At 49.2% G+C, this 25744-nt stretch overlaps 3 protein-coding genes across 5 annotated transcripts; all 3 read right to left on the bottom strand.

The window, feature by feature from the left end:
* Positions 1 to 769: 769 nt before the first annotated feature.
* Positions 770 to 16442, bottom strand: LOC146302090 (cyclin-J-like). Its single transcript, XM_084702130.1, has 6 exons — positions 16197 to 16442; positions 15386 to 15494; positions 12489 to 12699; positions 5481 to 5780; positions 4941 to 5100; positions 770 to 4510 (listed from the first exon to the last, which is right to left on the bottom strand). Exons 2-6 carry the CDS (start codon positions 15452 to 15454, stop codon positions 4015 to 4017), a joined length of 1236 nt encoding a protein of 411 aa, XP_084558256.1. The 5' UTR covers positions 15455 to 15494; positions 16197 to 16442; the 3' UTR covers positions 770 to 4014.
* Positions 16443 to 16629: 187 nt separating this feature from the next.
* c1qtnf2 (C1q and TNF related 2) lies at positions 16630 to 19028 on the bottom strand. Of its 3 annotated transcripts, none has more exons than XM_084698966.1 (3): positions 18625 to 19028; positions 18014 to 18270; positions 16630 to 17903 (listed from the first exon to the last, which is right to left on the bottom strand). In XM_084698966.1, exons 1-3 carry the CDS (start codon positions 18669 to 18671, stop codon positions 17263 to 17265), a joined length of 945 nt encoding a protein of 314 aa, XP_084555092.1. In that variant the 5' UTR covers positions 18672 to 19028; the 3' UTR covers positions 16630 to 17262. The 3 variants fall into 3 exon arrangements, with proteins under 3 accessions (XP_084555092.1, XP_084555094.1, XP_084555095.1); XM_084698968.1 differs by having other exon boundaries at positions 18687 to 19028; XM_084698969.1 differs by having other exon boundaries at positions 18702 to 19028.
* A 426-nt stretch (positions 19029 to 19454) lies between these two features.
* slu7 (SLU7 homolog, splicing factor) lies at positions 19455 to 25631 on the bottom strand. Its single transcript, XM_084702129.1, has 16 exons — positions 25515 to 25631; positions 24935 to 25123; positions 24628 to 24781; positions 24425 to 24505; positions 23910 to 24074; positions 23228 to 23296; positions 22844 to 22885; positions 22453 to 22584; positions 22254 to 22351; positions 22033 to 22100; positions 21571 to 21710; positions 21206 to 21367; positions 20934 to 21038; positions 20613 to 20696; positions 20280 to 20402; positions 19455 to 20089 (listed from the first exon to the last, which is right to left on the bottom strand). The coding sequence occupies exons 2-16, from the start codon at positions 25096 to 25098 to the stop codon at positions 19913 to 19915; spliced, it is 1764 nt and encodes a 587-aa protein (XP_084558255.1). The 5' UTR covers positions 25099 to 25123; positions 25515 to 25631; the 3' UTR covers positions 19455 to 19912.
* Positions 25632 to 25744: the final 113 nt, after the last annotated feature.

Here is a 25744-nt window from a genome sequence, read left to right as displayed (position 1 = left end):
ATGGCTGGAGTGAGGTACTGGAGTGAACATGAATATTCATTACGATTTTAACAAAATAAAAATTCCCTAAATTAAAGAATTCAGTTCTTGTCAGAGGGTTCTCAGTGGCAGGTGATGCTGGAAGCACTTTATGTTCTTCATTCATATGAATCATTTAATATCAGCTGGAATGGCAGGAAGAAATGCTTTAACATATCATTGGACACAGCAGACCAAAAGCCTGAACAAAGAACCTTCACTGTCTCCAGCCCTTGAGCAGAGTTTGGGGGGGGCAGAGGCTGGGGGGAAGAAGCTGGGGGGCAAAGGCTGGGTAACAGAGGCTGGAGAGCAAAGGCTGGGTAACAGAGGCTGGAGAGCAGAGGTTGGGAAGCAGAGGCTGGGGAGCAGAGTCTGGGGAGCAGAGGCTGGGGAGCAGAGGCTGGGGAGCAGAGGCTGGGGAGCAGAGGCTGGGGAGCAGAGTCTGGGGAGCAGAGTCTGGGGAGCAGAGGCTGGGGAGCAGAGGCTGGGGAGCAGAGGCTGGGGAGCAGAGGCTGGGGAGCAGAGGCTGGGGAGCAGAGGCTGGGGAGCAGAGGCTGGGGAGCAGAGGCTGGAGGGCAGAGGCTGGGGGTCGGTACTCCTACATGATGGCCCTTCAAGAGAATCATAGTCAGCATACTACCAACAAGATGACTACTTAACCACTGTCTTTATGAATGCCAGGTCTATCTGTTTTCCTTTCAAGCTGGGGTTGGGCAGACCACACAAAAAAAAACAAAAAACATTCAGGCTGTTCTTTTGTATTTGTTCATTTATTCCCATGGCACATTTTGATAAACTATTTTATCGTTCAGTGGTATATCAACCAAACCTAGAAAAAAGAAAACAATATTACAAAAATAGAGGTGAGGGGTTTGTGGCATCATTTCATGTGGACGACAGTCCTAGTCTGGTGTGACTGCATCATCATCATCATCATCATCATCTTTCTGCCTGTAGAACAATGCCGTGGTACATTACAGAAGGAAATGTTTATCTTTGTTTGGCTGCAATATGCAACATATTCCCTGTGTTCATCACCCTCCACCCTGCACCGCCACAGGGCCCATCATCAAGTCACACCATCAACAATAACTTAGAAAAAGACAACCCAGGGTGAAGTCACCATACCTTGATGGCTAATGGAAGATTTATCCATCAACGAAACCAAAACAGTCTCACAGTTATCATTATTGCACCTTGAGATCTCAGTGAGCTGCTCGTGTGTGTGTGTGTGTGTGTGTGTGTGTGTGTGTGTGTGTGTGTGTGTACAGTTGAGGGGAGAGCAGACTGACGTGGATATTTGTTTTCACACCCTTGGCATCAAATGTTCTAAACAGAATATGCAAAAATACAACAACAAAAAAATGAACTAAACTAAAAAATAAAATAAAAAGTTACAAATTATAATAATAAACATCAATAATGAGGAATGCCGAATTAACAAAACAAACGGAGGCTGTACAAAGTCACCACAGTTGAGGAAGGCATAGCGTCTTACAGGCGGTGTCACAGTAGCATACAGGAGAGAGCCCTGAATAGTGCTGGCCACAGACCTGGGTCCAAATCGTTTTTGGAATCATCTTAGCTATTTATCTGTGATCGGATAATCTAGTCTAGCACAGATGCCCCCCCCCCCCTCCCTCCAGTTGTGCGATGGCCCAGGCTACCTATCCAGCCACCTGGAACTCTAGGCTGACTAAAGCAACACTGTGGTGAGAGGACAGTGTTGTCAACTCGGAGACTGAACAGAGGTCCAGACATCTCTGTGGTGAATACTGACTTCAACTCATTGGTCAGTCAGGAATAGGACATTTGGTAGCTCCAGACAACATAAATAATCCTGAGACAAAACTAACAGTCTGACAGTGTTTTATTACAGAGGCAGGGTTCTAGTAAAAGGGGAAGTGTTGTACTAAAGGGTTAGTGTTGTACTAAAAGGATAATGATATCCTAAAGGGATAGTGTTACAAAGGGTTATCGCTGGTTCAACCAAAATTCATATCTCAACAATAGCAGCACACTGCTGTTAACTCATCGCCTTCCATTCTCTCAGCTAAAGCTTAGAGGCAAGAGCACCCAGGTTCCATGCTCCCTGAAGACTGAGATAACAAGACCACCATTTCCTGTACGCCCATCACAGCCTATCAAACCGTCAGACCCCCTCACGCTGGAATGCTACTGGGCTAGAATCCCCACCCCTCTCGTCCAATCAAGAAAGGGAAGGGGGTGTGACTTTGAAGTTGTCGCCATGGTAACCGGAGTGACCCTGGAACCGTGGATCTGGCAGTATTTATAGCCTGGACAGGAAGTAGAAGATTGAGAATCGCAGCGCGGCGAATCTAGGAAGCAATTACTGATGAGGGCCTGCAGATGTCAAAGTTTCACCTCCAAGGTCACTCATCCTCATCTCCCTACTCTCCCTACTTTCCCTCTCTCCCCCTCGCTCCCTCTCCCCCCCCCCCCCTCTCTCTCTCTCTCTCTCTGACATAGCAGTCAGTAGCAGCTGTGATCGTCTGACGGCATGTCAGCTCCCTCCCTCAAATCAGTGAAGAGCTCCCAGAGAGATGAGAGAAAGGCTCTAGAGAGAGACACACCAGAGAGTAGAGAGTAGAGAGAGAGAGAGTGAGAGTGAGAGAGAGAGAGAGAGAGAGAGAGAGAGAGAGAGAGAGGAGGGACAGATAGAGGGCCCCCCAGGCTGCACCATTAGCATCCTCATTAAAGCACAGTGAATAACGGACAAAAGGGGAGGACAAGTGAATGTGGATATTCAGTGGGTATCTACACTACAGACAGGAGATGGACAACAGGCCTAAAGCCTACCTTTAGAATGTTTACACTCGTAAAAAAAGGAATAATAAAGCTACACTAAATCAAAAAAAGAAATAAAATATTAAAACGGAACAAGGAGTATAACAAAAAACTAAATATAAATAAAAGCTAAGGACAAGTTTCAATGGCATCGTCTTCGTATTCAAGTAATCTTGTTCAAGTCCCTGAAACATGGTGGTTCATGTAAACATTGGCAGGCCGTCGTGGACGCAGATTCGACGGAGCGCCTGAAGGCAGCAGCAGTTACATCTGTACCCCGACGGGGCGGCACCCCCCGCCCCTCAACCCTTCAACCCCCACCCTCCTTCCTGTGGTTCAGCCCACCGATTGAGTTCCTGGGTGGAGGAGAGGAGAAGAGGCAGTAACATCAAAGCTTTGTTTGGTCTTCTGTGAGGGCCTGGGCTTGGAGGTGGGAGTGGCTGACACACACACACACACACACACACACACACACACGCTCGCGCACACACACACACACACACACAGAGGTGTGAGAATTCCACCCCAGGGGCAGACTTTGGAAGAGAGGGAGTGAGGGATGGATGGAGGAATGAGGGCTGGTGTAGTGGTACAGACAGGAAACAGAGCAGGTATGTCCCAAAACAGGATTGACCCTGCTGTGAGGAGAACATTTTGCTCTCGGCCCCATTGACAGAGGTGGCCCTTAACCCTTCAGTATTCAACAGAGTCCTGCTACCACATAAACCCTGTTACTACATGGTACAATGGACCCTGGCTCAGGTCCAATCCCTCTCCTCCCTCCCAGTGGTAAGAACAGTGGCAACCGAACTGAACCAGTCTTATTCAGCTTCAGTGTGTGTTCATGGTTCTGGTGCTCAGCCCGTGCCCAGTCCCTGTGGGCCGGGGCCGAGTGTTCACAGTCTGTTAGCGGCTAGCGTTAGCGGCTAGCGTTAGCAGCTAGCTGTGACGCCAGCGACGTCACGTCAAGGTGATGACCTCCACCGGGTCGACGCTGACCCTCGACCTCTGCTTGCGTTTGAGGCGCCTCTGGCGGACGGAGGAGGGCGCGGGGGGGCGGAGGAGAGGGGGGGTGCCGACGGAGAGAGAGAGGAGGTCCGCGACGGGCCGGACAGGGGGAGGGAGGAACGACGGGAGGCTGGCGAGCTCCCGCGGTTCCGTCTTGCCGTCTCTCTCCGTCTCCTGGCGTCACCTGTCAAAGCAGCTGGCGGCGAAGGCCGGGTGGGCGGCCAGGTAGCCCCCCCCGCTGTACGCCATGCTGAGGCAGTGACGAGGCTCCAGGGCCATCTGCACCGAGAGAGGAGCCTGCAGGGGCAGCGCCCGAGGCCCGGGCTGGAGCCCCGAGGCCAGGCTAGGGTAGGAGGGGAAGGCTCCCACCCCTCCGGAGGTAGCCATGGAGGAGGCCCCCGTCAGCAGGCCCATCCTGTGGCTCTGCAGGAAGTCCTGGGACATGCTGACCACCGCAGGCCCCAAAGCCTGGGCCTCGCTCAGCACGTGCAGCTGGGAGAGGGAGGGCGAGTGCTGTGCGAGGTGAGGGAAGGCTGCCGGTTGGAAGAGCAGGTGCTGAGGGGTGGCGGTGGAGGAGGCCGGGGAGAGGTGCGAGGCCTGGGGCTGGACGGACGAGGGGCGAGATGGAGGCGTGGACTTGGATTTGTTGGCCTCTTTCACATCGTTGTCGTGGGCACTGTGGAGCACAGGGAGAACGTGAGAGAGATTACAACCTGATTCAAAACAACACGGCAGAGCTAACGGGGCAAGAAGGAGGGAGGAGAGAGAAAGGGAACACATGGAGAGAGGGAAAGAAGGAGAGGATGAAAAAAGGAGAAACAAACAGCAACTGGGTGGCTGGAGAGAGAGAGAGAGAGAGAGAGAGAGAGAGAGAGAGAGAGAGAGAGAGAGAGAGAGAGAGAGAGAGAGAGAGAGAGAGAGAGAGAGAGAGAGAGAGAGAGAGAGAGAGAGAGAGAGAGAGAGAGAGAGAGAGAGAGAGAGAGAGAGAGAGAGAGAGAGAGAGAGAGAGAGAGAGAGAGAGAGAGAGAGAGAGAGAGAGAGAGAGAGAGAGAGAGAGAGAGAGAGAGAGAGAGAGAGAGAGAGAGAGAGGTGTGTGTGCGTCTTACAGCAGCATGAGCTCGATGCACTGGGACAGGTGGTCCCAGCTGTAGCCTGTGAGGAGGTGCAGAGCGCTGGTCCAGCTGGGGGACACCTGCAGGCAGATACGAGACGAGGCCACACACGAGGCTGCTACCTGGGAGGGACGGAAACTCAGGAAGGCATGGTCTGGAGCGCACACACACACACACACACACACACACACACACACACACACACACACACACACACACACACACACACACACACACACACACACACACACACACACACACACACACACACACACACACACACACACACACACACACACACAAACACACACATACAAACAAAACAGACACAATACAGACACACAAAACATAGAAAAATAAGTGTCAAACAACGACACAACATCTAACAGAACTCAAAAGAATCAAAAAAAAAAAAACTATTTTCAACATCTCCTTTCCTCCTCCAGTTCCCCCCCCATCCCTCCTCCTCCAACCCCCCCACCCCCCACATCCTCTCCTCCCCCATCCCTCCATCTGGTCTCTCCTCCGCCTCACCTTGCAGGGACACCTCCAGGAAGTAGTGTGTGTACTTGTCCATGAAGGCCCTGGTCTTGGAGAGCGAGGAGAGGGGCCAGCCGTTGTACAGGTCCCCCTCCTGGACAGAGGCCTGCAGGTAGTAGTCTATAAAGTGTGCGGGCGTGGGCATGCACAGGTTCCAGCCAAACGTCTCCAGCAGCAGCAGCTCCATCTTGATCAGGTCCTTCTTGTTGAGGACCAGGCTCAGGCTGCACATGAAGCCCAGGGAGTTGAGCTGCTCCAGCTTAGGGACCCGGTCCTCCTTCTCCTCAAACTTACCTGGGGGAGGGAGGGATGGGGAGAGGGTTTGGTTTGTCATGGCGTGTTTCATACTATAGTATTGTGGGCATGGTGTGTGTGTGTGTGTGTGTGTGACTAGGCAGCCGTCATCCTGTTCTGATGTCTGAGTCTCTCCAGGCACCACTCTGCATCCAGAGATGGAAATTAAATGTTTTATCCACCAGCCACTGTGTAGTACATCTAGCAGCCACTCAATGTTTTTACCAGACACTTTCTTGTTTTTAACCGACAGTGTGTAACTGCATGTGAAAATCAATACTACAAGATCTACAATACTTAAACAGTTTATTTAATCTCAAGTCTCAATGAAACACTGACACATTCCCTTTCTCTCATATACATAGGCTACACTAACCACAAACTGATATATTTCATTAAATGAGTAGGGTAGATTAAACAACAAACCAACATTCTTCCACCCATCCTCCCCACTCCCAGTACAATTTACTTCTGCTCATCAGAATCAGATTCTGAAGTTTCAGAGGTGCTTTCCTGAGCGTTCTTCTTCCACGACCGGACGAACAGCACCCAACGCGAAGCAGAGGTGTAGCTTCGCTCTGAAGGGGCTTATTTTCCCGATAATGACAACAATTATCCTGCTTATTACACGGTTACTTGCCCCAAAAATAACTGAACACAGTGTCTTTTTACAATTGATATGTTACCATTCGCAGTGTTGATCAGCAGAGAAATAGTTCACCACAGACGTTGAACTTCAGACGTTGAACTTACTTTAGGCTTCAAATCAGCTGACGTCGCTAAGCAACGGAGTATGCTGGGGTTGAAAAGTTACCGGACTACTTGCGGAGTGCTACGAAAGACGTGAATCAGAAGCAAAAAGGCCACTTTCCTTGACAGCAGTCTGTTATTCATAGCAACGGTCTGTTATCAAAAAATAATTGACCGCAGAACGTTGGAAATTCTACATTCTACAGCATCAAGAACAGCCGTGTAATAATTGTATTTACCCACCAAGGTGGCCGGTAGGTGAAGCGAGTTTACCTGCACAAAACACAAAATCACCCGCATTTGGCTGGTGGCGGGTGCTAATTTAGCAACCCCCATGGAGCTCTCAGTCCTTCACACACAGCTGCAGCCTAATCACCAAGCAGCCTCCCACGCTCTCCCCCCTCCCCGTCCCACTCTCCTTCACCCTTCTTTCGCCCTCTCCTTCTCTCTTACCTCTACCTCTCGCCCTTAACCCTTCTTTCTTCTCTCCTCCTCTCTTACCTCGACCACTTTTCTTTCCTTCCTTCCTTCCTTCCACCCTCCCACTTAGGACATCGTCTTCCCCATGGCAACAGTGTGGGGGCCTCACGTCTGTGTGACAGGCCCCACTCTCCTTTTAGAAGAGGGGGGAGGGGGGGGGAAGTGAGGAGTCAGGTTACACCAGCATAAGCTGCCCAGAAACACCCCTGAATTCCTTGTCCTTTAAAGTTGCTGCAGCAGCACTATCCGGGGGCAATATGGTGTAGTGCTGCCAAACCTGGCAACCCATCGGGGCACTTATGGTGTTTCATCTCTTGGATTGATTGATTTTAGACTAACACAAATAGACTCTGTAGACTTGTCTTATGTATACTGATGTGTCTGCAGTAGAAACTGGAGAATTTCCCCTCAGCTGGACTGACATACTGGACCACAGAGAACACCTACCCACACTACACTCACACACTGGGGTTAATTTTGAGGAATGTCTGCACAAGCTAGCGCCAAAGAACCAGCGCACGCACACACGCACACACGCACACACGCAAACAACATCTGTACTGTTGGCTGTTCAGGGACTGTAGCGTGCTGCAACCAACCACCGTTCCTATAGTAACCAGTACATCCATGAGCTTGGGTTACCAGGCCGGCTCTGGACAATGACACCGCTGGAAGCCCCAGCTTACACACACTGAGCACTGCCTTCCTGCCTCGCTCTGGTGGCGCAGACACAGAGAGGGGGGGTAAAGAGAGAGAAAATATAGAGAAAGAGAGACAGAGAGAGGAAAGGGAGGGAGATAAAAGGGGGGAGGGGGAAGGAAGAAAGGGGGAGACAGAGAGAGAGATAACAGTGGGCCAGAGGAGTAATTAGCACGCTGGCAGTAATGGAGTCTCCTCTCTAGAACAGGAAGCAATCACCAAGCACACACACCAACACACACACACACACACACACAGTGCTGCTGTTCAGACGGATTGGTTGCTTGGCTAGGGGGAGGTAAGATATCACTTTGGTTTTCTGTGTGTCTGACTGGCTGCCTGGCTGAATTGTCCACACAGCCCAATTTCCTCTGTGTCTACAGCTCAGCTTCCTGTTCTACCATGTCTACACAGACGCCATCATAAACAGCAATCACCCGCCCCCCCACCCACCAGTCCCCGATCTCCCCCCCCCCCCAAAGTGTCTTTGATCCTGGCAGAGAGAGACCATAGGAGTGTCCTCATTGTGCCAGACAAGACATGGAGACAAAAGCCCCCACAGAGGGGACAGAGATCCAGGCTGGAGGGACAGGAGGGCCACACAGCACTGGGAGATCCAGCACGCACGTCCTGTGTAGCGGGAGCGGACGACTGACGCTCACTCTGGCCCAACACACAAGAGAGCACGCAACAGCATTAACACGCTCATCACTCTTGTTCTCTACAAAGCTCCCCCTGGTATTTTAAGGGGGTTATATGCAACGTTGAACATAGCAATGAACACATACTAAAGCCCCGTAAACATATCCGCTCCAAACGTGTGAGAGAGGGCGAGTGGGAGAAAGTAAGAGAGGGAGAAAAATGCAGGTAAAGATTGAAAAGGACAGGGGGTGCATTCCTGAGCGGTGAGTTCAGCCCGCGGGGAATACAGGGAACTAAATGATGTTGAAGCTACCGACAAGAAGAGTGTGTGTGCGTGTGTGTGTGTATACACATGCAGGCCCAGGAGTGTTGCTGGTGGGAGGTGAAAGGTCACAGGTAAGGTAGAGGTGAAGGTAGGAACAGGAAGTAGTTCCCCCAGGTGTACTGCAGGTGGTGGAGCGAGCGAGCGAGCGAGCGAGCGAGCGAGAGAGCGAGAGAGAGGCAGAGAAAGAGGGAGAGAGGCAGAGAGAGAGGCAGAGAGAGAGAGAAAGAGAGACACAAAGAGAAAGAGGCAGAAAGAGAGAGAAAGAGGCAGAAAGAGAGAGAAAGAGGCAGAAAGAGAGAGAAAGAGGCAGAAAGAGAGAGAAAGAGGCAGAAAGAGAGAGAAAGAGGCAGAAAGAGAGAGAAAGAGGCAGAAAGAGAGAAAGAGGCAGAAAGAGAGAGAAAGAGGCAGAAAGAGAGAGAAAGAGGCAGAAAGAGAGAGAAAGAGGCAGAAAGAGAGAGAAAGAGGCAGAAAGAGAGAGAAAGAGGCAGAAAGAGAGAGAAAGAGGCAGAAAGAGAGAGAAAGAGGCAGAAAGAGAGAGAAAGAGGCAGAAAGAGAGAAAGAGGCAGAAAGAGAGAGAAAGAGGCAGAAAGAGAGAGAAAGAGGCAGAAAGAGAGAGAAAGAGGCAGAAAGAGAGAGAAAGAGGCAGAAAGAGAGAGAAAGAGGCAGAAAGAGAGAGAAAGAGGCAGAAAGAGAGAGAAAGAGGCAGAAAGAGAGAGAAAGAGGCAGAAAGAGAGAGAAAGAGGCAGAAAGAGAGAGAAAGAGGCAGAAAGAGAGAGAAAGAGGCAGAAAGAGAGAGAGACTAACTAAAAGAGATTTGATCCAGCAGTGTGTTTCCAGATGGAAGATCTTTGCTTGTGGGGTTCAATCTGCGCTAACAGGACCAAAGTCATTAGCAAGATGATGTTAAAAAGCAGAAGAATTTAACACTCCTCCTCCTGTTCTCCCTCTCCCTTTGTCTCCTCCGCTCTCTGGCGTTCGACAGCTGTGGAGGAATTTCCTCTCGGCTCTCCTGAACTCCTTTAATTTGCCAGCTCTTCTTTCACTGGGGGTGTGAAATTGGTCACAGAGACCCCCCCCCAGTCAACCCCATCGCCTCTGACGGATCAGACAATGTAGCCCACCCTGACCCCTGACCCTTAATGCTAATGCCTGGGTGACCAGGGAGAATCCTGGACCCCCCCCACTGGAACCCACCCCCCTCCCCCCCCGACATCAGGGGTCGAGCGTCTCCTGACAAGGCCTCGGGGTGGGGGGGGGGAGATTTGGAGCTGGGGGGGGGGGGGGGGGGTCGGGTCATCCCCCCACAGACAGACTCTACCTTTTCATGGACAAGTCAATTGCAAAAGCTGCCGTTCCTGATGAGTGGATCGCTCATGTTCAGCACTGCTGACAGCCAGGCCTGATGGAACACAACCACGCTGAACCCCCTTAATGACCCCCTCAGACGAGGCCATCTCCCTCTCCCTAGACCAGCCTGTAGCCCCCCTAGCCCCAGCCTCTTATACACATCCCTCATCCATCTTTACAATCCCAGCCTAATTTCTTTAATTATGGTGCCCAGAATAATTCCCTCAGAATTACTATCAAGGTCCATGAATGGGAGGGGGGGCAGGGCAGTGCCCTTGTTAATCTACATATGGGGGCCGGGGAAGTGGGAGTGCATAAAGGGGGGGGGGGGGGGGGGTTCGTGTCCTTGCTTTGCATGACACCTACCACCCCCCTCCTCCCCCTGCCCCCACCCCTCTCTAGCCTCCCCCATCCTGTTTCACATCAGGGTCTTTGAAGCAGCACCCCCCATCCCCAGAGACAGACTCGGGGGTGAGTGGGGGTGCGGGGGGGCAGAGGAGGAGGCAAGGAGAGAAAGAGGAGGCTAAGGCCTGGCTGAGGCAGCTTGCCAGGTTGATATGGTTACAGAGTCTCAGAGAGGGTCAGCCAGCCCAGGATCACAGAGGAGAGCAGCCATCCACACCCCGAGGATGAGGATACTGATTTACTGCTGTCACCAGGCAGGAAAACCGGACAGTAAATCCATCCAGATTTGGTCACAGTAAAGTGAAAATCTTGAATCTCATATGCATGATCATTACTGCTGACAGAGAACACACACATGCACACTCCAAAAGACACACACACACTCCCCCCTCCCCTTCCCTCCTCCCCCTCCGTTGCTGTGCTGAAGGGCTTTTGTTGGGGCCTGACTCAGGCAGCATATGGCAGGTGCCCCCAGCCCCAGTCCCCCAGCCTCTGTGTGACAGAACGATGGGATGCTCTTTTTCCCCTCTCTCTAGCCCACACACCTCAAGATAATATTACTAAGTACATACATAACATCCTGACAGTGACACCATCCTGCCAGTGACAACAACAGGACAATCAACACAGCAGTCTCAACCAGTCAGACAACTTACTAGCCTTTCCAAGACAAGAAACACCAAATCACACAACAAGTGTCTGTCTGCCTACAGGAGAAAGACGGATAGAGAGGAGAGAGAGAGGCAGAGAGAGAGAGGCAGAGAGAGAGAGGGGGGGGGGAGACTTAAGCACCCCTAGGGTACAGAGAGATCCTTCCAGAGGACAGACAATGACTCATGTATCCATGATGTCATTCATTATCTGTGACCAATAGCTGCTTAGCTGGCCACGATGGCCTGACAACTGGCCCGGAGACACCAGGAAGACTGATGTTCTCTCGGGGAGACAGTAAACGCACAATAAAAACACCTGATGAAGTTAGGTTTGGTAAAGCCAGAGAGAGAGACAGAGAGAGACACAGAGAGGCAGCTTACTACTAGGTTAACAGGATTAAACAGTGACTGTGGGGGAAGTACAATAGAGGGGGTGATTAAATACTGTGAGACGGAAGCCGGTTGAATTCTAACAAAGACTGTTTATCTGTCAAAGAGCTGGTATCAGGACCACAGGGAAGCCTGAGCAGCCAGTTTATCAGAGAACAAACCTACCAATCACTCACTCAGCCAGTCGGTCAGCCAGCCAGCTTGCTAACCAGCAGACCAACCAGGCAGTCAGCTTGCTTTGTTTGAGTCTTATAATTCGGAGTGATCTGCCCCTTTAACAAGGACCTCTTACACACAGTACTCGAAAACACATGGAAATAAACACACACTCTCACACACACACACACACACACACACACATGGAAACACATGGAAATAAACACACACACGCACACACACACGGAAATACAAGCTCCCACTGCTTCCCTCCCTTGTGAGCAGACCTTACTCCAGACTCCCAGTTTGACGACATCATTAGTCTAATTACCCATGATGCTGTGTGCTGTTTAATGTACCACAGCCAGTGAATAACCAGACGGTGCGCGCATACACACACACACACACACACACACACACACACACACACACACACAGGGAATCCAGACCAGCCCATACACACGCACACACACAAGCATGGACACATTGATTAGAGACTCAAGTCCACACTGACGACAGGCTGACAGACAGACAGACAGACAGGCTGACAGACAGGCTGACAGACAGGCTGACAGACAGGCTGACAGACAGGCTGACAGACAGGCTGACAGACAGGCAGAGAGACAGACAGACAGGCTGACAGGCAGGCTGACAGACAGACAGGCTGACAGACAGACAGGCTGGTCTAATGATACCGTCAGGGTATCAACAGCATAAATGAGTTTCTCCGGCTCTGTAAACTGTGTTTACTTGGAAGCATAGAGGGTTGGACCAGAAAAACAGGGCCTTTCTGCTACTGACCTTGTGTGTAAGTGTGTGTGTGCGTGCGTGCGTGCAGATGTGTGTGTGTGTGGGACTCACTGGCTAGCAGCAGGCAAGACAGGGCGATGACGTAGAGCTGCTTGACGGCCACGTCATAGTGGTCCATGAACAGGTCCAGCAGGTACACGGCCAGGTGACGGGCTGTTGGGCACAGCTGGTAGCGGTTACTCAGGATGGCCAGCAGGTCCGCGAAGTAGCGACGCATCCCAATCTGGGGGGAATGGGCCCGGTATGCTGGCAGCTTCAGCTCCTGCAGGGTTAGAGTGGACAGTCACATTGAGTCATTTAGCAGACACTCTTATCCAGAGTCACATTGAGTCATTTAGCAGACGCTCTTATCCAGAGTCAAATTGAGTCATTTGGCAGACACTCTTATCCAGAGTCACATTGAGTCTTTTAGCAGACGCTCTTATCCAGAGTCACATTGAGTCATTTAGCAGACGCTCTTATCCAGAGTCACATTGAGTCATTTGGCAGACGCTCTTATACAGAGCGACTTACGGTAAGTACAGGGACATTCCCCCCGAGGGAAGTAGGATGAAGTGCCTTGCCCAAAGACACAACGTCATTTTGCACGGCCAGGAATCGAACCGGGAACCACCTTCTGATTCATCACCCAAGTTCCTAACCACTCAGCCATCTGACTCCTATGTTACCCCCCAGTTATCACACAAACACACAAGTTCAGACGCCGTAACACTGACAGCCAATGGGTGACCTATAAACACACACACAAATAATACATACGCCACACATGATACACACACACAAGTCCATAGACTACTATGAGAGATTATTTTTGGTTTGTTGTTTCTTGCAACATGGTGCTTAAATCATGTGACTCCCACAGTTTAGCCTGTTTTTATGTGGACATCTTAACCCAGAACAAAAACACATTATGTTTCTGTTGAGCAAAAAAAAAAAAAAAAAAAAAGATATTTTGTGACCTTCCACAGCATGGGTTAGAACTAAGCCCCAGGTTGTTCTCATGTGGATTAAATAGCAGATTGGAGCTCAATTAATCAGCTTAAATACCATCACTTTGGGGTCCTTCAGTTCAAAAAAGACACAAAAATATATATATTTAAAGACACACACAGAAAAAGAAAAACAACCCCTGGCCAAAATAAAGGTTGTAACTGTGGCCGGTCTCTGATCCTGTTGTCTCCATACATCCCAGAATGCTCATCCACTCCTCTCTTCCACAACCAGAGTTTGGAGTTGCTGTTCATTCATCTGTCATCATCATTCTGAATTGATGTGATAAGGGTTGTTTGGGGGTCTGCTCTGCCCAGTCACAGCTTTAGACCTGAACCCCTGGATGTGCTATAATACCTGCTCTATTCTGACCGTGAGCACTGGGCGAGGCTGTGGTCACAGGGACCTGGATTCAGATCAGTTTGTTTAGTTTGTGGCATAGCAACAATGGGTGTCAGTTAAGCCTAAATTAAATCCACCCTTCCCTCCCACCCGCCCACCCACCCACCCCCCCCAGCCCGAGGGCAGCTACCAAACACTGACTCCAAGACCACTACCCCCCCACCCCCCCTCTCCCTAAAAATTAGAACGACATCCACCTCTGCCACTAGCCTCCATCCATCCATATGTCTGTCTGGAAGCGATGGGGGGAGAGGCGACCAGGGAGGGGCCTTCGGTAGGGGGGGGGGGGGGCTGTGGTAGAGGGGGGGGGACTGTGGTAGAGGAACTGCATCCTAATTAAGGATTCCACAGCTGCCTCCTCCTCCTCCTGATTTGCATGTCTGATAATTTGCCACATGCTCAACACACATCACCGCTATCTCTACATCCCACTTCAGGGGCCCGCTGGTCTCACACACACACACGTTCTCCACCTCCCACTGGGAACTAGTGTCTAAAACTTATTCTAGACACCTCCAGTGTCTTGAGGTTCTAGCATGTCTACTTCAAGGTTCTAGAATGTCTACTTTAAGGTTCTAGAATGTTTTCGTTAAAGAAAGATTCTAGAAGGGCTGGAATTTGATCCTATGGGTGTGCTTGCAGGAGGCTGCAGGCGGACATACCTCCAGGCTAACTGACATATCACCCTGAGTCAGAAACACACAGACATGAGTCAACACTACATGACTTAGTACAAAGACACTGACTCATAATATGACATTCTTCAAGCAATAGTCCCTATCTCAAATGCAAATATAACCCAACCAAACATGTACACATACATCTCCCCTCCTCCTAGGGAATCACATTAGCCTGAACATCCTGGCACATGAGGCTGCCAGCCCAGTGACAGATGTTTGCATCAGGGGACACACAGGGAGAAATACGATCACAGGGAGGTTAATTAAGACGTTTGGTAATTAATGAGCCTTGGCCATGTAATCTGAATGAAATCATCTTTAAACGGATGATAAGACTCTGATATCAGATCTGAGGTCTTGTGCTTCACATCAACACCACAGTAGTCTCCCAGTCGAGTACTGGGCTGGTTACTGGCAGTCTTGTCTAGGGTGTACAGACACACTTCATATTTTCTGTAAACACCCACTCCTTAACCACCATTAATGTGATGTCAGACACTACTATGGTTACCACCACACCACGGAGGCTACTAAAATATCTACTCACTGCAACATGCCTGTCAACACCAGAACCACGTGACCAGAACTACGACAGACCTGCTCCCCTGTTAAGTTTGCAGTGTTCTCACACTGTGTAGCGTACAACACAGCACTATTACCACATAACCCGTGTATTGCCGAATCAGAAAAACGAATTCCAAGGGTTGTTATGATCCGAGGCTTCGTTCTTAGCAAGAGTGGTTGACTAAAGATAGAGTTTATGTCTATTCAGGTGACAGCCACAACTTGACCACAGGTCTAGAGAACTCTAAAGGGATATTTCGTCTTTTTGTTCCATGGTTTTCACGTATATAAGACATGCGTGTTTGGTCTCACCTTGATCCTGAGGGACTGATGGATGTCGGCGGCTAGCTGTCCTTTCCACCATTGTAGCTCCCTCTCCATCTCTCCCGTCCAGAGAAGGCTTCAATGATGAGGTTACACCCTGCAGACACGCCACAAAATCAGCCGAATGAAGAAGAACTACGGACTGGTGCTCTTGCTCAGACTCCTAGCTGACCTCAACAGCGCCTAAACAAACTGTAGTTTACGTTTCAAAAAAAGACGGCCAATTGAGGTGACGAAATAAACTATCGAAACTATAACGTATAGCAATCTAAAACAAAACCTACCCACACTAGGTAGGGCTATCTAAAAAGAGTGTTCGAGACAGCACATGTCATGATAGGGTAATTTAGCAATGATTTAAATGACTGTAGCAACATCTTCCCCATACATGTAGCCTACTGATGGTTTCTCGCCCAGTTTAAATGGCCATACCATTGCCTAAAGCAAACGTTCCAATTGATAGAAGTGTAATGTTCTGCTCTCCAAGTAACTTCCTATGCTATTAACTTACTTTCCTGGCTAACCTACATTGTCACGGGACGGTCAGAAAAATATTCGACCATGCAAACATTTGGCTGACTATTTCTCATTCATACGCTTTTCTTCACCACGAGACAGCTTCAAAATGTTGTGTCCTTAGACGTTAAAACTTGGTCAGTCTCGCGGCCCTGAAAATTATTCTTTTTTTCTAGTGATTATCACTGCAAACATAATATACTCCAACCGATTAGTTGATTCCTGGTAACAGCTTTCCAATAAACTTTTACATTGAAGCCAACATCGCATGTGCCGCACTCACCGCTCCGACGGGAATGCCCCAGACCTCTTTGTCTCAGTCCGACATCCTGAATGTGAGAATTACGCTTCGGGAAGTTTTTATATTATCCTCGCTGCAGGTGAAAAGCATATATTCAATCCCTTGTCACGGTGGCACTGTGACGCAGCTATATAACTCTTCGACCGCCGTTTTATTCCGGTGTTTTCCTTTGTTTACACTTTCCTACTGATTTTCCACAGCCGTTTACCAACGCGCTCCGTTCCAACAAAGTAGCCTACCCTCGGCTACGCCAGCTGCTGTTGCGGTCGGGCTCGTGAACCATACGTGTGCGCATGGGAATTGTAGTTCTTTCCGTTTGTCACCTTTGTCACAATTGTGATACTTACTAGACTAGGTCAACATGAAATTGGAAGAGAATCATACGGCGGAGATCATATATGTTGTATATAAATAGTTTAGAAGGGGAAGTAGACTATACTTTATTATTGACTGTATAAGTTAGTTTTTTTTCTGAAACTGAATGGTTATGCAATACAAAATATAAATAAAATTTAAAAGGCATATTCACAAATCTTTATAAAACGTATTAGTCTCACTTGTCAAGGTCTGCACATTTGAACTATCCTCAGTGCGCCCGGTTCTCACTCCCTCTCCCACCCACTTATGTACATGTCCAATCCACTCCGGTTATCAAAATTATTAACAGTATCAATCCTGCAGGTCTGTATATTCTTAAATAGGCTACATGAGAAAAACTAGAATGACCATGGACAGTGCTGCAAATGACATCCAGAATATCGCCACCTTGTGGTACGTTCTGGAACAGGTGCTCTGTTTTGATTCATTTGATTCATTCATGCCAAACGCTTGTACTGATGGACAGACCAAGTACACTACACGAACACAGATTAGGTAGGCTATACATTAGGTATATGTAGTAATAATAATATGCATATGCTAATTTTATAAGCATAATAATGATTTCATTGATGTCTGCTACAATGGCAGTAGTAATACATGACATGAGTTCAGTTGAAAGTGATTTTTAGAATCATCCACCAACCCAACCAACAAATCTATCAACCAATCAGCTGGCAGCTTCGGTGTTGGCCTTCCCGTCCTCCTCTGTTAGGTAGACCTGGTCTGCGTAGACAAGGAACCCGGTGAAGGTGCTGTCAGTCCAGAACGGGTCGAAGAACAGGCCGTTCTGCTCCGAGTAGAAGATCTGCAGCCACACTTGGTCCTCGCGCTGCAGACGGAGAACGGTGGAACCGGACGCTACGTCGTGGTTCCCCGTGTTGCCGTCGAACGTCTTGATCTTGTACTGGCCGTTGTGGACCAGCCCGATGGCCAGGTGCTTGTTGGACAAAGTGACGTCATAGGAGAAGTAATAGACCCCGGGAACGGAACACACAAATTTACCGCTCGTGGCGTTATAGTGCTCCCCCTCATTCAGCAGGATGCGACTGAACCTGATTGGCAGACGCTCTTTGGGGTAACTCTTGGTCATGGCCACGGAGAAGGCCGAGCGTGCTGCCCTCCCACAATTACAGCCTCCAGCCGCCCCCACCTCACCCACCTCCCCTGCCTCCCCCTTGACGCCCCTCAAGCCCGCCAATCCAGGGGCCCCACGTGGCCCCTTCTGGCCCCGAGGCCCGGCCTTACCCACCACCCCCTCTCGGCCCTTCACGCCTGGCTTGCCTGGGTTACCTGGCCTCCCTGATTCCCCTGGAGGAAAAAAAAAACCCATGAAGAATCACTGTGTTAAAAGTCCCCACTGCGCATTTTCTCTCTGTGTTTGAACCGCTCTGATCTGTGTGGAGTGACACTGATCTTACCTACGCCTCCCCTTTCCCCCTTCTCTCCATCGCCCCCGTCCAGGCCATCCTTCCCTGGGGAGCCCATGGGACCCGCAGGCCCTGGAGATCCAGGAGGTCCAGGGTGTCCAGGTGGCCCCTGGGGGCCAGGAAGGCTGCACACCAACTGGGAGGAATGGATGGTAATGTTACGGCCTTTCTTCCAGGAGGGGTAGGTAGACTGGGAGGAAGCGAAGACTATTGAGCCCAGCAGCAGGATTGGTTGGAGCATGGTGACACTGACAGTAGAATGGTGGGGGGGGGGGGAAGACAAAGGCAGGTATGTTTAGAATTTTTACGTTGGACATTTTATTGTCAGTTGACTTATGTGATTTGTTATGAGTAACAACAGTACGTTGAACGTGCACGATGACTAAACACGCAAACCATTTGAAGGTTTCTGTTGTAAATGACAGCAACGACAGTTCACACAACGTTGCTTAGATAAGAACCCAATAAATAAAACAGACACACTGTTTTATAGTGTGAAAGTTAATGTTTTAAAGACTATTATGAAAGAGTTACACGATATGCATCTTGTATGCATGTTTTTTAACGACGTTTTACGAGTTAGGCTATATAAAAAAACTCACCAGTTGGTGTTAAAACAACAAACACGCCCAACCCTGTCCACGCACATAACTTGCAAACTTACAAACTGTCCGCTTACATGACAATCCTCTAATCCAATGTCACTCAGGTCTTAATGTCATCTTGAAAGTGCTTTGCAATGAAAAAATCCTGTTCGATGTCTGGTATCTGCAGCGCAAGCTATGCTACACCCTCGCCTCGCGCTATGTTGAAGCAGCGCATCCAGCCATCAAATACCATCACCGTGATGTAATTACATCCACGCCGAAGTAACAAGACATAGCGCTGCCTGACAGTATACCAAGTACAGGATATCAATAATAGTTTATATGCTGTTATTATGGAGCTGTCCATACAGTTCTACCAAGTGTGTCTTCTAGGTTAGTGATTACTAATGCACACTGGTGATTTAATATATAAAAGTGAGTTATCATACAACTTTTCATCGATGTGTAAAAATAATTACTTCCAGATGTGTTAAGAATGGCGCCAACAAAACCCACTAAATAAAGTTTCAGCTGGCGGGCTAGGCTGTCTGTCTCCCCACCAACCCACTGAACCTGAGCTGCTGTGACTTCAACAATAAAATAAACAACCGTCTTTCCCAAGGAGGGGTTGAAAGGGTAAAGATTGTAACACGCCATTGTTAATTGACGAGTAATTGCAGTCCTTTTCTGTATATTTGCTCCGAGCTTTCGACATGAGGCAAACGCACCTCCCTCCAGCTTGGTCTGAGGGATTTCCCCGGGTGTGTACAAGAGCACAAGAACCTTTTTAGATTATTTAACTTTTTCAGAGGAAACCGATGATTTAAGAAAGAACTTAGAACCAGTTACTTATAAAATGTTTTTATTCCACCAAAAACCATAACACTGTGCCAGGCACGTGTACAGATGTGAATCAGCTCTTTAAATCAGATTAACTGGTTTTAACAAGCCATCCTACGCCGTTATTTACAAACACGGAAAAATATATTTGACCACACTTGATAAAAACGTTCACTAAAATGATCACAGAACAGAGCAAACCAGGAGATCTGACAGGCTGCGCTCATGGTTGGGTTTTGACTGGACTTGCCTTATCTGCTGTGTGGGTTGAAAGTGTGGTTGACTATCTAAAGGCAGAAAGCCCAGTTTCCCAGACACTGACACAGATTCAAGAAAGAGAATACATGTTACATTGAGAGGGAATCAGTTGTAGACGAGCTGTATTGTGTGGTCAAGGGGAGATGTGCGCTGTGTGCGTGTGTGAGAGAGTCAGTCAGTCCGTCTGTCCATCCATGCGGTGTCACTAGTTGAAGAAGTTGGCCATGGGGTCATCTGGTCGGCAGCGCTTCATCCTGAAGGCCTCCATCTCCTCCTCCGTGGGCTCCTTCACCTCCAGCAGACTGTTGTAGGGCCTCTTCCTCTCATCCACCTGCAGCAGGACCTCCACCTGCTTCAGGCGCTTGTCCTCCGCCAATAGGGCCTGGAGGGGGAGCGGGGGACACAGAGACGGTTGGTAGAGGATGTACACAAACAGATGTTCACTCACCCTTCTTTCAATACAAGTACATTTTCTCTCTCGCGGTCCCTCTCACTGTCTCTCACCGTCTCTCTCACTGTCTGTCACACACACACACACGGTAGCTGGACTCAGAATTTAAGGGGAGGTTTACCTTCTTCAGCTTCTCTTTCTTCTTCTCCTCGTCCTCAGAGTCGCTGCTGTCAGAGTCGTGCTTCTTCTTGTTCTTCTTACTCTTCTTCTTCTTCTTCTTGTCCTTCATCTTCTCCCGGTGCATCTACATAACCATGGTTATAGTCTCAACAGGTGCTACAAGGCATGCCATCAAGGGCTAAAGCCAACCATAACACAACCTGATTATTTCTTATGGTATTAGGAAAAATATACACAACCTAATATTATGGTATCAACAAAAACAGACAACCAAATATGGTGAACTCTCTGCTCAGTGTCAAGATCACCACCTGGAACAGGATCTCGTTCTTACCTCCAGCAGAGTCTTGGGCTCCTCCTCCTCTTCCTCCACTGGCTCTTCCAGCTTCTCCTCAAACGGAACACATGCCGAGCTGGTCTATAGGTGGAGAGACATGTCAATCACCTCAGCCTCTGTGACTAGCGTAAGCAAAACAGGTCGTTTGGTTGCTTTGATAATCTGGTTTTGGAGAACCTCAAACATAGAGAAAATACACAAAAGTAACTATTCCCCCCCCCCCCCCCCCCTAACAAAGAATTGGTCTTGACATTCTAGAACCAGACAATAACACAGATCTTTTGTGTTGTTTGTCCTCAGTTCCTCTGCAGTCCTTACCGCAGTCTGTATCCCGGCCTGCCCGGTGCAGTAGCTCTGTTTGACCATGGAGTGGCAGCACTTAAAGCCCCAGTAGCCTTCCCTCCAGAACGAACCCCAGATGCACTGTTCAGAAACAAGGAAGAGAGAGTCAGGAAAAATAGTGGCCAGGTTTGTCGCTCCACAGCTGTTCTAGACGCACATTCTTGCCACTTCCATTAACAAGTCCTGCTGTTACAGATGAACCCGCCCAGTTCCGGAACCCTCGCGGCCTTGGTTCTAGAACCACTGACCGTGTGGTTGTTGACGAGCACGTCCTCCTCGTACTTGGAGCGCGCCACGGCCTTCTCCTGGCCCTTCAGCACAGCGCCGTGGCGGGAATACTCCACGTAGTCCTCCGTCTGGGCCAATAGCAGCTCTCTTGGGGGGGCGTCCAGGTGCTCCTCGCCGCCGTACTGGGGGAGGATGAGAGACAAGTGGGTGAGCGCGCTGCCGCAAACCATTGCCGTGGAATATCTGATACGCACACGTGAAAAGACTTGGGAGACTTGTCTCTGAAACCCAAGAGCTAAGTTGGTTTTTCTTTGTGTTCAATGTTTATTTCTCTCCCCTTCTACAGGGTGGCTGTTCGACTATCTCCTCTTTCTCACACACATACCCTCTCCAGGATGGTCTCCTTCTGCTGGTCTTTGAAGTCCTCCTTCTTGACCTTGAAGGACTGGTGCAGCAGCTCCAGTTTGGTGGGGTCAGCCTGCAGGTGCACCTCGGAGCCCTTGTCATAGGCCTCCCACGCAAACACTGAGATGGGGGCAGGGGAAGGGATAGAGAGGGGGAGAGGGGAGAAAAGCGTTAGTCTAAGATTCATCGGTTCTTTGTGTAACATCCTGACATAGCTTTCAGAACATTCTGAATCCCACTGCATAACAGGATTTGGGAAAATGGGAACACATCTCAAATCTGTTTAGTTCCACAACGGCCTATTCTCAAAACAGAACCGAGAATAGTCCTGGCTCGAAAATGCTATCTGTATGGATACGTCCTGGAGACAATTCAAACCACGCCTTCCCCGTGTCCTGAGAGGAACCAGAGAAAGAAGGAACCGGAAGGCTGGAGGACTCACGTTGTGTCTGAGCCATGGTGATGGTGTCTCCCGAATATCGTACAAAGTTATCTCCCGCGTAGCCCACTCTGTGAAGAAGCACAGTACACATTCATCCATGAATCGAACAAAGTACACAGCCACTCAATGGTGGACAACCGACCAGGTTCAGTAAACAGATCATAACATGGATCTACAGGACACATGGATGGAGATTCCTAGTGAGATGGAGGTAGGCCTACTCGTCAGGGTTCATGCCCGTGTTGGAGTATGGGTTCTCCCTCATGGCGCGGGTCTTGGGGTCGTAGTAGGCAGAGTTGGGGTCCAGGTTTCTCAGGTACTGGAGGAGAATAGACAGGGGACATTATAATACAAACCACAGGCCTCAACATCTACATCTTCATCATCATCATCATGTGACCTGCCCGCCGCCCAGCTCACCTTCGCGATGTCTTCTCTGATTCGCAGGTTTCTGACTGTGATGCGTCTCTTGGAGTCGAAGTTCTGCCCGGGCATGTCGATGTCATCAGCGTACTTGTCTTCATCCTCGTCCTCACTGTTGTGCTCACGCTCCTGGCAGGAAGGAGGCAGGAAGATCAGAGGGGGGTCCCACAGACAGAACAGAAACATTCCATCCAGCAGTGACGCTCACTGGAGATGGGCCAAGACAGACCCGAGTTCCATAACCTCAAATATGGTATGGTAGCTATAGCTAGTTATTATCCCATTGCTTTTATTAACACTGAAGACTTAAAAGTAAACATTTGCTTTGCGTTCGGTGTGAACACAGCATAACATAGAGGTCAGCCATGGAGGAGTCCAGGTGACATACCTGTGTGTGTTCATCGTCTCCCCACTGGTTTCTGGAGGAGCTCTATTGGGGACAGAGAAACGTTTATCAGCACACACACACACACACACAATAAAGCAGACATAACATAGAATGTTATGTATCACAATAAAAACATAGGAAACACAAACATTACCCATATCCTTGTACTAGCTAGATAACTCAGAACTAAGTGTGTGAGACAGTGGTTCTTAACCCTGTCCTCAGGGAACCTGCTTTAACAGCCCTGATTCAAATAAACAGGTTGGTATCTAGCTCTATAGAAGCCTGGTAACGAACATGCATTTGAATCAGGTGTGTTGGAGCCAAGAAACATCGAAAACATGCAGGACAGGGGTTAAGAACCCCTGGTCTGAGAGGACTCACCGCTTGGTCTACCATCTTGCCTGTGGCCAACTCCTCCTGAAGCTTATGGGCTTTCAGCGTCCTCTTGGCCTAAAGGGGCAAACGCAAGGTTAGAGTCAGGTCAACATTTTGGTGAACAGGATGTTCAAATAAGACCCTTTCGCACTGTCAGAATGTCCATCCCACATACCGACAGTGTTTAATTCATCTACCAGAGTCAGATGGCTGAGCGGTTAGGGAATCGGGCTATTAATCAGAAGGTTGCCGGTTCGATTCACGGCCGTGCGAAATGGCGTGTCCATGGGCAAGGCACTTCACCCTACTTGCCTAAGTTCCCAAACTTGTGATAAAGAGGCCGGCGAGTCCTCCATCTCTCGTGGGTCGCCACCACTTGCCATACTCCTTAGTGCTACTAGCTATCTCTGACTCACGGCACAAGCTAAAGCGGGGCAACAGATTAGGTGTCCCTAAAGAACCCGAGCATCTAACAGTAGTTCCGCATTACATTAATTAATTTGCACGTAAGTTTTATTCATTTTTATACAGTGTATTCTCCGTGTAATTTCATGGACCGAACCGTGACGCCCGTACAGTTTCGGTTCAATAAGAATGTACCGTCCCACCCCTAGTACTTACTGTAAGTTGCTCTGGATAACAGCATCTGCTAAATGACTAAATGTACCAGCGCTAGGCGGTGTCTCACCAGGTCTACTTTAGCGTACTCCTCCACGATGCGGGTGTGGTCCTCAGGGTCATAGCCGTTCCAGCGGTCCCTCTTTCCATCATAGTCCAGATCCAGGGAGATCTGGCTGTGCTCGTCAGGCGCTATGCCCGTCCCAGTGAACTGGGCCCCCACCTTCCTGGGCCGCTGGGGGAGGGAGAAGAAGAAGGGGGGTTATATTTGCATCACAGACTGACCGAATCCTTAAACTGGGGGGTCAGATGGCTGAGCGTTTAGGAAGTCGGGCTATTAATCAGAAGGTTGCCGGTTCGATTCCCGGCCGTGCTAAATGACGTTGTGCCCTTGGGCAAAGCACTTCACCCTCCTTGCCTCCGGGAGAATGTCCCTGTACTTACTGTTAGTCACTCTGGATAACAGCATCTGCTAAATGACTAAATGTAAACTGTTTTTCTTGAGTCTCTGTTGAGGCAACTGGCAAGCCGTATCAAGGAGAGAAAGATGGTGCTGCGGAGAGGAGAGGTCCTGGTAGAGCTCACCTCCAAACAATCTTTCTTCTTGTGTGTTATGGCGCCGCAATTCTCGCAGGAACCCTTGCGGAACTTGGTACTCACAGATTTCTGTTGAAGAATGCAAGAGGAAACTTAGTAAACCAATGTTGTGTGTTTGAAAGGGATTCTGTGGGTGAGTGTGTTTGAGTGAGGCAGAAGAAATGTGTGTGTATGTGTGACGGTTAGCTTACCTCCTGGACCCCTCTCTTGTACCACTCTCCTATGCTGGAGAACTGCTTCTCATTCTCCTCCTGGGGCCTCTGATGCCTAAGGGTCGGCCTCTTAGAGGGGTCGATGTACCAGGGCACAGATGAGATGTACTGGGGGATGTGAGGATTGATGTCCCTGGAGACAAGAGAGACGGGAAGGCAGACAGTTTAAGAGGCAGGTAGGTACACCACCAGCTGATTTTCCTTGCACGTCTAAATCATTGGAACTCCAACGGCAATTACGGCAAGGCGTCGTTCATGTTTTTGACTCCGATGGGCACACACTTACTTTCCCTCCTCGTCCACTTCGGCGGGGGCATTTCCCAACTTCCTTTGCTCTTCTAGCTCCTTCTTCTTCCTCCAGTCCTCCCGGGTCATCTTCTTCGGTTCCTCCAGACCCACCACCCCCTCGCCGCCTGCCTGGCCGGCTTCGGCTTCGACTTCTTCAGGCATGGTTTCAGGGGTAAACTAACGTTCCCTGCGTTGTGTGGGAAACCATTATACAGCATATTAATTAGTATAGGTACTAGCATAGCATAGGTATTAGTAGCCTAAGTATACGTAAACATAGTAAACATCTTCAGTTGTAGCCCATTGTATCCTTCGGGTCACAATGTTAGTGATAACTTGCCCTTATTATCCACTGTCTGTTAACTAAACAGCATGTAAGCTAGACAGATCTAACTACATTTTATCTGGTAATACTTTAAGCAGCAAGACAGCTATAGACTAGTCTAGCTAGCAAGACTAACGTTAGCTTGAAGACTTCCTCATCACAATCCATCGAATAATGCATTTTTAAAAGATCGTCAAAGACAAGCGCCACAAATTAATTACATAATTAATTGTATTTCTAATATTGTGGTTACCTGGTGTGCAACAGAATACAGGAAAATATTAACTATTTAGAAATCCAGTGTCGCTTCACGTCTGTTTACAGCACGCCTAGCGTAGCCATTTTAGAAAATCTCTTACGTCACGGCTCCTAATGTCTTCTTCGGTGTTCTAAAGAAGGAGCGACGCCGTGAGCACGACACCTAGCGGACAAACTGCCATAGACGTTTGTCCTTTGTTGTGGGCATGGCACACAAGACTTGTG

Source organism: Hypomesus nipponensis, chromosome 1 (assembly GCF_054491055.1).
Source record: "Hypomesus nipponensis isolate SF chromosome 1, ASM5449105v1, whole genome shotgun sequence".
Taxonomy (NCBI): Eukaryota; Metazoa; Chordata; class Actinopteri; order Osmeriformes; family Osmeridae; genus Hypomesus; species Hypomesus nipponensis.
This window is presented reverse-complemented; position numbering and strand designations above follow the sequence as displayed.